The sequence below is a fragment of the Notamacropus eugenii genome, chromosome 1, assembly GCF_028372415.1.
Source record: "Notamacropus eugenii isolate mMacEug1 chromosome 1, mMacEug1.pri_v2, whole genome shotgun sequence".
Taxonomy (NCBI): domain Eukaryota; kingdom Metazoa; phylum Chordata; class Mammalia; order Diprotodontia; family Macropodidae; genus Notamacropus; species Notamacropus eugenii.
This window is the reverse complement of record NC_092872.1, coordinates 410,441,999-410,453,706: the sequence shown is the minus strand read 5'-3', so window position 1 is coordinate 410,453,706 and position 11,708 is coordinate 410,441,999. Positions and strand designations below refer to the sequence as shown.

At 36.2% G+C, this 11,708-nt stretch overlaps 1 protein-coding gene across 1 annotated transcript; it reads left to right on the top strand.

Annotated features, from left to right (window-relative positions):
• Nucleotides 1-4,612: 4,612 nt before the first annotated feature.
• On the top strand, nt 4,613-10,753 carry LOC140518695 (serine protease inhibitor Kazal-type 7-like). Its single transcript, XM_072631039.1, has 4 exons — nt 4,613-4,747; nt 6,304-6,329; nt 7,540-7,664; nt 9,257-10,753. The coding sequence occupies exons 1-4, from the start codon at nt 4,687-4,689 to the stop codon at nt 9,300-9,302; spliced, it is 258 nt and encodes an 85-aa protein (XP_072487140.1). The 5' UTR covers nt 4,613-4,686; the 3' UTR covers nt 9,303-10,753.
• The last annotated feature ends 955 nt before the right edge of the window (nt 10,754-11,708 follow it).

Here is an 11,708-nt window from a genome sequence, read left to right as displayed (position 1 = left end):
GTCAATAATAATGATGCTAAATTCCATATGTCAGGGCTCTATTATTGCATCAGCTTGAGTATGGTCTCTACCAAAAGTCTCATTGATTCTACCCAGACCCATTGACATCTTAGAAGACCACCCTTATCCAATCCAATATCCAATCCAATTCATTTTACTAAGTATTTATTAAGCATGCAATCTATGTCAGGCATTCTGTTAGGCACTGATGGTACAAATACAAAAACTATCCCAGATGGAAGGAATTTACATTCCCATTAGGGTATGACACTCAGAACTAAACACAGCATTCTAGATGTGGTCTGATGAAGACAGAGGATAGCAGGACTATCATGCCTCTGCCCCCTTTCTGTATCCTTTACGTCTATTAATGTAGGCTGAGAACCTGATAAGTTTTTTGGTTTCCATGCCACACTATTATCTCATAATGAACTTATAGTCCAATGAAATTACCATATTTTTCACATAAACAGCTTCATCATATTTCCCCTAACCTCTAGTTGAGCAGGTGATCTTTAGAAATTAAATGCAGGATTTGCATCAATGCCAATAAAGACTCACCCATTACTCTTATTTGGTGAGGTTGGAGAAGGAGATTTGACACTATTATTCATTTAATATCTATCTTCTTCTCCACCAGCATCTGTAGATTTAATATCATCATTTTTACCTGGATCCAAGGCATTAATTATAATGTTGAACATGATTAAAGATAATTCCATAGAGTTACCTTTTTTGAGACCTCTTTCTGGGTTTAAGATGATCTATTAATGACTGAATTCCTTTAGTCCAATCATTTAAGCCAGTATAATCCTCATATCTACAGTCCATCCATGAAGATAGCATGAGACATATTAACTTTGTTAATGCTCTGCTAAATTCCAAGTACTATGACTATGGCATCCTCTTTATCTTCCAATCTAATATTCCCATCAAAAAAAGAAGAAAAGGTACATGAAATTTTAAAATGCAAATTAAAATATTTCTAAGGTTTTACCTCATAACTATCAAATGGCTGAAGATAACCAAAAATAAAAGTCAATGCTGGAGAGATTGTTTGATGAAGCTGTGAATAGTCTAACTTTTCTTGATAACAGTTTGAAGTTATGCAAAAAAAGTGAGTAAACGACTTCAAACCCTTTGAGTCACCAATCCTATGACTAAGCACATCTTCCAAGGAACTGAAAGATAGAAACAAAAAAGCCAATGTATACCAAAATAATCTTAGTGGTATGTTTTATGATAGCAAAGCACTGTAGACAAAATAAGCGCCCATCAGGTGGAGAATGACTAAAAAAAATGTCATGTGAATGAATGTACAGCAACATCATTGTGCAGTAACAAATGACCAAGATAAGGAATGTAGATAAACATGGGAACATCTGTATGAACTGATCCAGAGGAAAAGGAGCAAAAACCAGAAGATCAATGTGTACATTGATAACAACAATGTAAATTTAAAGATCACTAAAAGGAAATCAAACTGAATAATTGGAAAAACCTGCAATGATCCCAGGGGGAAATAATGAAACTCTTTTCTGTCCACTTTTAGGAGAATGTAGGAACTAAAACCCAAACATTGTGGACATTTCCAAGGGTACAACTGTATCAGTTGTTCTTACTTAATTGTTTTTCTTTTGTTACAAAAAAAGGTTTAATTCTAGGCTGTCAGGTAGTAAAGAGGGTGATACTCAGATATGTTCCTGAAATGGAACTAATCTGGGACAATCTGTCTTGATTATGAGGGATCATCCTCTCTCTCTCAATTCACCACCCCCTTAATATGTCCTAGAGCTTTCCCAATCAACATCAAGCTCGTTGGACTATAATTTAAAGACTTCATTCATAAATACTGGGACAACATTTGTCCAGACTTAGTCTTGTAGCATCTTTCCCATTCTCCACAATTTTACAATCACCTCTGGAAGTTTAGCAATCAATTCTGTCAGCGCCTTCAGGATCTTAAGGATGTAGTTATTGTGAGGATAAAATGGCAATACACATTTAAGGTATTTTGTAAACCTTAAAGCACTATGCAAATAAATATTACTGCTATTTGTTGGTTTTTCTGAGACTGCTCTTTCTTGTAGTACGTTAAAGGGTTGGCTCTGTAGTCAGAAAGATCTGGGTTCAAATTTGGATTCAGGTGATTCCTAGCAGTGTGATCCTGAGCAAATCATTTAACTTCCATTTCCTCAGTTTCCTTATCTGTAAAATCAGGATAATAATAACATCTACTTCCCAGGGTTATTGTGAAGATCAAATGAAAGCTCAAAAGAGCTTAGTACAGTGCCTGCCACATAATATGCACTATATAAATATATTATTATTATCATCTTCTCCTCCCCATCCACCTGTTTCTCCTTGATATCTTTTGCTGGATCATCATTCATATTCCATCCCCTAATTAGAAGCAGCTAGGTGACACAGTGGATAGAGAGTAGCGGACCTAGAGTCCAGAAGACTTGGGTTGAAATCCAACCTCAGACACTTCTCAGCTGTCATTTAACCTCTCTCTGTCTTAGTTTCCTCACAGTAAAATGAAGATCGTACTTCCCAAGTACCTCCCAGGGTTGCTGTGAGGATCAAATGAGATGATATTTATAAAGCTCCTAGAATGGTGCCTAGCACAAGTAGATGTTTAATAAGTGCCTGCTCCCTTTCAGTTCCCTCTAAATCCAGACAGCTCCTTTTTGTCCTCCTTATTCATATTATTTCTCTTTAAATCTTCAGAACTCATTTTTAAGAGCTTCCCATGCCTCCTAATATGACCTTCTCTGTAAGTATACCCCAAAACTCTTTGGAATCAACTCTTTCGAAATTCAGGGCACATGTCAATCTTTACCTAGCTTTTCTCTCTTCTAGCACAAAATCGAAGACAGAAAGGTCATTTTCCCATAAGTTTCCCAACATCTCTACTTCTGTCTCTAGTTCTTCCTAGTTGGTAAGAATCAGATGCAGACTAGCAATTCCCTTAGTTATTTCCTCTACCTTTTGAAAGATGAACTTATTACTATAAAGCAAATCCTGGAAAAGGTAACTACTCTACTTCTTATATAAATATTGCTCTAGCAAATATCAAGATATTGAAATTTCCTGTCGCTAATATATCCTAACTCTGCACCAAGCTTATGATTACTTTCCCAAACTTTTCATATTTCCACTTTCTGATTAGTCCAGGAGGACTATATCCTGCTGGCAGTCTGGTGGAGCCTTTGCATGCTTTCTCAGAAAAATACTTTTAAATAAGCAAATGAAAGCTAGATTTTGGTTAGAATGTAAAGATGTCATTTTTCTGCATCCAAGTTCGCAGACAACCTGATACCTGCCCATAATCCAGAGAACCCAGGTTGCCATTGCTCTGGTAGTTCTTACAGCCAACCTTCCAGGACAAAAGCAAAGTGTTGGTGGGAATCCTGAACTATAGTAGTAGGTGCCTCTCTTCTTTACTTTATGAATACCTTTTCAGGTATATCTAATTTCCCTCCTCTTGTCTCAACTATGTCATTCTTCCATTCCAGTTTTTCTCCTTGATTGCTTCTTGTCTTTCTCCTTGAGTCCTTCTCCTCTTTCTGCTCAAGTCCTCATGCTGCACTTACTAAATCTTCTCCTGTAGAAGGGACAAGCAAGAGTACAATATTCCTATTCTAGGTGAACTTTGCACAAGTTTGCAGATGATAGGTCAAAATCATTTCGGAGCAAGCTAACTTCTCCTATGCTCACTGAAGCTGACCCTTGCCTATATAATATGTTCCCTAGAAAAGCAGTGTGATGTACTAGAAAGTGCCCTGGACAGAAGAGTTGAGTGGAATCCAGGTTCTGTCACTTCCTAGTTGTGAGACTATGGGGAGTCACTGAATATCTATGAACCTCTCCTCCTCTATTAAAAGGGGATAATGGTATTCTCTTCCTCCTTCCTAGATATAGTGAGGAACATTTATCATTAGCACTAGAAGGAACCAATGTTGTTTACACTTTTCATTTCATCGATGAAGAAATTGAAGCCATGGTCACACAATTAGTAATTCTGATAGCTGGCATCTCAGATCCAAGTCTCTATTCATATGTTCAGTGCTTTAATGCTAAAAGGCATTAAAAATGTCATTATTACTAATGTACCATAAATTAAAATTTGCTGTGGATATCAAGTCAATTTCAGAGTCAGGAAGACTTGGCTAGAAGTCTTCCCTCTAATACCTACTGACTGCGTGACTCTGAGTAAGTCACCTAATCTCTGAAGACTCCAGCCCATTCTCTGAATTTAAGCGCAAAGTAGTTATTGGTCTGCCTTGGTAGAGGGAGGAAGTTTCACTGGAGAACTATGAGAGAACTCATTGGAATTTCCTATTTCAACAAAATCAAAAGTTCCAAATGAAAAAAAGAACTGTGAAATCATAAGTATTACATGACATGATCTTCACTTCCAGAAGCATCAATGGATTATTTGTTACATCAAATAAAGTTAATAATCCAGTTGTCTGACTGGTTGAACTTAACAATTAGTTGGCAAGTGTTACTCCACCCAGGGTGTACCAACAGCTTGTGAATACTGTCTCTATAAGATTACAATATATAGGTGGGGGACACCTCTGCGGTCATATAAAAGTCATCCCACTCTTGGGGACTAATCCACTACTCTCTGTGGAAGAGTCCCTTGCCAGTGATTCCAACTCTCCCAATAAGACCATGAAGATCAATGGGGGCTTTCTACTGCTGTTTGCCCTGGCTCATCTCTGCCTAGCCTCTCGTAAGTAAAATAGAATTTCTTCTCAGAAAGTGTCCTAACCCTGGGATTTCCCCAACTTGTCTCAACAGGATGAGTTTTCCTGACAGGGACAAAATGGAGTACTGGTCTGAAAATTAGGAAATTTGATTTCAGGGCTTTGTAATTTCCTTTCAGTGACGTTGTCTCCCAGACAGTAAAATGAAGATAATAATACTTGTCCTGCTTCCCTCATGGTGCTATTTTGAGGATCAGATGAAGTAATATATGGGATGTGATAATAAAGGCTTACATAGAACCATGCATTACTGCTATTCCTAGAATTAACTGGCTATATTGATTTAGACATACAATATGACACTGTGGAGAAAATTCTTGCCTACAAGTCAACAGACCTGAGTTCTGAAAAGTTGGAACTCTGTCACTGATTTACTCAGTGACCTTGAACTTCTCTGGGTCCTAGTTTTTATATATGTAGAAAGAACATGTTCTAAGGTTCTCTCCAGCTCTAAAGTTCCAACTCATCTATTAAGTGAAGTTAGATTAATAAACTCTAAGATTCCCACTAGGTCAAATGACCTGGGTTTTTATTTCTAGCTAGGCAATTAGGTGGTACAGTGGATAGCTTGCTGGGCCTGGATTAAAGAAGACCTGAGTTCAAATCTGGCATCAGACTCACATAGTACTGTGTGACTCTGGGCAAGTCACCCAAACTATGCTTGCCTCAGTTTCTTCAACTACAAAATGAGGATAATAACAGTGGAGCATTTACATCACAGGGTTATTTTGAGGATCAAATGAGATAATATTTGTAAAACGCTTATTACAGTGCCTGACATATAGTTGGTGCTAAATAATTGCTTATCCCCTTCTCCTCTTCCCCTTAAAGTTTTCAAAGTGCTTTTCTAAATTATTTGTAAGGTAAATAGTGAATGTAGTTCCATTTTATAGATGAATAAAAGAGGTTTAGAGGTCAAATAATCAAGTGTCTTACCCATTTACCTAGAGGCAGATAGGTAATGCAATAGACAGAGCCCTGGAACAGGAGTCAGAAAGACATGAGTTTAAGTCCAGCCTCAGATACTTACTAACTGAATGTCTCTAGCCAAGTCATTTAACTTCAGTCTGCCTCAATTTCTTCAACTATAAAATGGAGAAAATAATAGCACCCAAACTCCAGGGTTGCTGCAAGGATTAAATGAGATAATATTTTCAAAGTACTTAATACAATGTCTAGTATATAATATATAGTTAATAAATGCTTGTTTCCTTCCATCCTTCCAATGCCACAGAACTAGTAAGTATGAAAACTCAGTGCCTAGCTCAGGTCTCTTTATTCCAAGTCAAGTGTTCTTCCCATGACATTTATGTGGATAGATAACAGAGAAAAGAAGAAGTTTGCTGACTGACTGAGATTGAACAAGAGTGGTCCAGGATACCAGCCTCACACTAAATTGTAGACCAACAATGATAGTTCAGAAGTAAAGAATTTTCACAGCCTAAACCCAGCCTTGGTCACTGAGTTGAGGGAGGAGTACAGTGATGAGTCACCTGAACTTCTATCTCTATTTCTATTTCAGGACTTCCTGTACAGAATTTAGGGAAGGTAAGCAGATTGTTTTCATTTCCTTCTTATTTTTATTGCCATCCATCCATTAGGAAAGAATTCAATGAGCGTAGAACCCTATGTTACATTATGGAGATCAAAAAGATCAAGAGTGGCCTCATTTTGGTAGACTTGGAGTCAGAGGATTTGGGTTTGAGTTCTAGGTCCATCATTAGCTGTGTGACTTGTCATTCTCAGAAACTTGGTTTTCTCATCTATAAAATGAGAACGACAGTCTCACAAAGCCATTTTATAGAAAGTTCTCTGTAAAATACGAGTTATTACATGCAGTGATTTCTCATTGAAAGAGCAACTACCCTTGAGACTAGGAGATCTATGCTCAAATTTTGGTTCTAATACCTATTAGCTATGTGACTGAGAGCAAGTAGCTTCTACTCCTTGGAAATTTAGTTTCCTCACTTGTAGAATGTCAAGATAGGATTTGATTGCAAGGGTCACTTCTAGGTGTATGGACAGGAGAGATGAAAAGTGGAGCTGGAAGTAGGGAAGTAACTTTCCTACCTCACCATCCCTATAGAAAATTCCTTGAAGAGTGAAACCCTCTCCTAATTACATAAATGACCTATGGAATACTAGGAAATCTGGTGAATAGATAGATGAGGATTTTCTAGAATACACTGTTCTTGAAAAAGCAAGAGCTAGAGGCTCAACTTCTGCCTTGTCTGTGGTCCACCTCTCCTCAGAAAGAGAAGGGTAAAATGGATTCATAAAATATCAAAGGACATAAAAAGTCCAACCTAGAAGGGACATTATAACATAAAACTTTAGACTTGTCATGAGCCTGAGAAACAAAACATGAAATATCTAACCTGGAACAGTCTTTATAACTAAGAGTGTTATTTATTCAAAGTGGAATGGATCTTGGGAGATTAGAAGTGAGAGGGTAGAAAGTAAGACAGAATAATAGAGTTGAAAAGGATCTCAGCAATTACCTAATCTAAACCATTCATTTTATATAGCTAAAAAAACCTGTTCCCTAAAAAAGGAAGTAATTAAACTGAGAGCTTCCAGTAAGTTGAGGATAGAGTCAAAATTTGAAAGCAGATTTCTAGACTTTAGGCCAGGATTCTTTTCCCTGAACCATAGTGACTTGCCTATCTTATAAGCTCATGAGGTCAAGAATTTTAAGTGCTCTCTCTGTCTCTCTCTCTCCCCTCCTCCTTCTCCTTCTCTTCATCCTCCTTGCTAGGAGGACTGTGGGATTTATAAGAAGTACCCAGTGTCAGCTATTCCCTGCCCTGTTACATATTTCCCCGTGTGTGGTTCTGACTACACAACTTACGGAAATGGATGCCATCTTTGCATAGAGAATTTGTAAGTATGGAAAGGGGATAAAGGAATGGCAGGGCGAGGGTTACTGCTTTATACATTCATAGCACTTCCTTTTCTGATTCAATTACCAGACTAACCTCTCATGAAAATGAGGCAGACATAAATACATTAGATAAATTCTTTCATGAAAGACTTGTAGATAAGCTGGAGATCTGTAGGTGGCATGAGAATACAATTTGATAGGTTCAGAACTACCTGAATTAAAGGCCTCCAGAGTGATGGATAGATATCCAAACAGAAGATCTCTAGGGAAGGGCCTTCTAGCTTTCTCCTTCATCTTGCAGTTTTCAACATATTTATCAGTGATTTAGCTAAGAGCAAAAATTACTACCTACAAAAATTTGCAAGTGACACACAGCTTAAAAGAATGGTTAACATATTCAACAAAGTTCAGATACAAAAGATCTCAAAAAGGGGTTAAATCTAATATGATGCCATTTTTAAAATATATACAGTCCTGCCCTCAGGTTCAAGAAATCACCTGTACAAATATAAGAAAGAGAAGGCATAAATGACTGTTAAGTAGTTTGTGTGGGAAAAACCTGGGAATCGTACTGGACTATAAGCTCAGCATGATTCAACAGTATGACACAAGGGGAAAGAAGACAGAAACAAAATAATTGTCCTTCTATGCAGAAGAGGAATTACTTTTTCTGCTTGATCCCAGAGGGCCACATAAGTATATGTATGAATGTATGTACATATATATGCATTTATATGTTGTATAAACAGACATATATATTACACACATATATACATATTCACACACACACACACACACACACACACACACACATATATATATATATATATATATATATATATATATATATATATATATATATATATATATATATATGTATACATACTCTTATACTCATTGTTTCTAGTTCTGCCCTCTAGGACCAAGCAGAAACAGTAATTCTTTTTCTGCACAGAGGACAACTATTTTATTTCTTCTTTTCTGCTGTACACATGTGTATATATATATATATATATATATATATATATATATATATATATATATATATATATATATATATATATGTGTGTGTGTGTGTGTGTGTGTGTGTGTGTGCGTGTGTGTGTCTATACGTATATAGACATATTATTATATATTACATATATATAATATATATAACTCTATAGACATTCATTATATATGTATATTATATATACATACACATACACACACTAACAATAAAGTTATTTTAAAATTGAATGGAATCTTGGGGGATAGCACTTTCCTCCTTAGTGGAAGTATTCAAGCAAAAAATTGATGACCAGTTCCCAAAGATTCTGATTCAGGTATAGGTTGCTCTGGATGACTTCTGAGACCCCTTCTGATTCTGATATCATGATTCTATGAGTAGTCCCTAATCTAGGAGTCGAAAGACTTGGTTTCTAGTTCTAGCCTTGCCACTTTGTAACTTTATACAGATCCCTTAGTATATATGGAACTGAGTTTCTCTCTAAGGTAGTTTGTACTAAGGGGCTACACTAAGTTGACCACTGCTCCCGATATTATGTGAATCTGTAACTCATAACGTTTATTACTCTTTCTCTGCCCTTAGGAAAACAAATGGAAAAGTGTCTTATCTTCATGATGGAAATTGCTAACTCTCCCCATGAACCAGAGTATAGGAAAATGGTCATTTCATTTTCATCACCATCTGAATCACTCTGGTCCCCTGTATGCCTTTGGATAGGCTGACATGTTCCAATCTAATTGCTATTTTCCTGGAGCACATATGGTATCCCTCCTGTCCTTCCATATCTGTCAAACATAACATTTAGTTTTCTTTCTCAATAAAAATAATAATGCTGAAAGTTGGGATTTAGTTGTGAAATCAGGGTTAACATAAAAATTCTCAGTCCAGCACCACCTGAGAAGCAGTGTTTCTCAGTGAACTTGTAATCAGAAAATATGGGTATGAGTCGTGGAACTTCTACTTACTAACAAGATGAGCCTCTTACCTCTGCTTATCTGGGTCTCAGTTTCTATATCTGTAGAATGGGAATGGGAATATGTATTCTACCCATCTTTTAGGGGTATTAGGAGGAAATCACTTTGTGATTTCTATAGTGTGAAACTGTAATGTGTTATAGAAAGGTCAGCAATCACTACATAAGCAAGAGAAATTAAATGAATAGAATCAGAATTCAAAGAGGACAGAAAGCATGCCATCATAATAATTTAGAAATAAGGGCTCAGATTGATTAAATCTCTGAGCAGAGACTTAACAATAAACTTTAAAGTAACAGGAGATGGTACTATATTGTCTATTTGTTCCTATTTAATAGCCTTTATCACATTGTGCTTTTTAGTGTAGCTATTTCTATAAATATCTAATCTGGTCTTCACAATGGACTGGAAATGATTCTGTATCCTCAGGGCTATATCAGTTGTATGCTAGTTCAGACAGGTGCTACCAAGTTGGAAAGTGACAAGTACTGATACAGTAATAGAGTGCGCAACTATCATCTGAGGATAAGTTTTGTTAAGTGTGGTGAGGCTCATCAATGGAAGGCTAAACACCAGGGGATGAATATTATTCAATTAGAATAGTTCGTACAGAAGCATTGAATAAGTCACTGAGGTTTTGTAACTTGATTCCATGAGGAAACACTCACATTGATGAAATCATGCATCCTTGAAGTATTGAAGGAAAGCTACTAGATACACTCCACAGCATGCCACACAAAATCTTGCCAATAATACCTTAATATTTCACTATATCTAGTTTCTCATGGGCATTAAGAACTCTCTCTGATGATACAGATGACAGTTCATTCAAGTCATAATCATGGTCACTGTCCTTATCATTACCATCAAAACTAAGATTTATGTTACATTTTCAAGGCTTGCAAAGCACTTTATATTTGAACTTCATAACAATTCTGAGACATCGGTGCTATTTTTACCATCTGTATTTACAGATGAGAAAACTGAGCCTAAGACATCAAGTGACTTGCAAGTCAATTCACACAGTTGCTAAGTGTCTGATTCAGGAATCAGACTCAGTTCTGATCTTATTTGTAAAAATAAAACAAAAAACCTTATGAAAGTATCTGCCTGTTTGGTGTCTTTGTTTTGTTTAGTTTTTAAAATGCTTGTTTAGTTTCAAAATGCTTTAAAATTCAAAGGCTAGTCAATGTTTTTCATAGGAATATTGTTATGCTTCCTTATAATAATTTGGAATCAACTCATGTGTCCTAAACTATTTCTATTATGAAAAATAGGACCATCCATTTGGGGCTTGATTTATAATCCATTCCAATATTTCAGTGAAGTGTAGCACCGGCCTTTTATTAACTGCTTCCCCTCTCTAAGTCGTTCTGATCTAGCAAGGTGACAAAGTCATGATTGCACTGGAGTCAAAGTTGTTTAAAAGTACAGTGTTTTATTATAAATACATAGGATTATGACTTCAACATTTCAAAAAATTTGTTATTTGATCAGTATAGATTATATACATCTGCTAACACAACATGAACCTTCCATATATTCAGGAATGGCTTTAAGATTGCTGTGGCCAAAATTTTCATTACTTGGAGCTGCTAAGGAAGGATTGTTAGTATTATGATTAGTAGTGATGAGAGACACATTAAAGCAGATTAACCCAGGAGCATTGTGGATGAAATTAGGAATAGACAGACAAAAAAAATGGAAAATATATGCAAACAATTTCTATTTTCTCCAATGACAATAGAGCTACAACAGTTGAATTCTAACATCACAATTAGGAACACACTACATAAGAACCTTCCTTTAATTCATGTTGCATAAAGTTATCAAAATGAATCAGTTGAATCACCCATTGTTATGTTTAGGGAGAAGATCAATTAGAAACATTTGATAGTTATATGGAACAACTCCTTGGATGATGGTCTCCTGATACAAAGATCTTTCTCTATTCACAAAGTATTCTAGTTTGGCATAAAATTTCTCAAGGCTAAATAACCTTCCAAGAGATTTCTAAGCAGTTACCTCAGACTCCAAGTTTTGCATGGTAGGGATATATA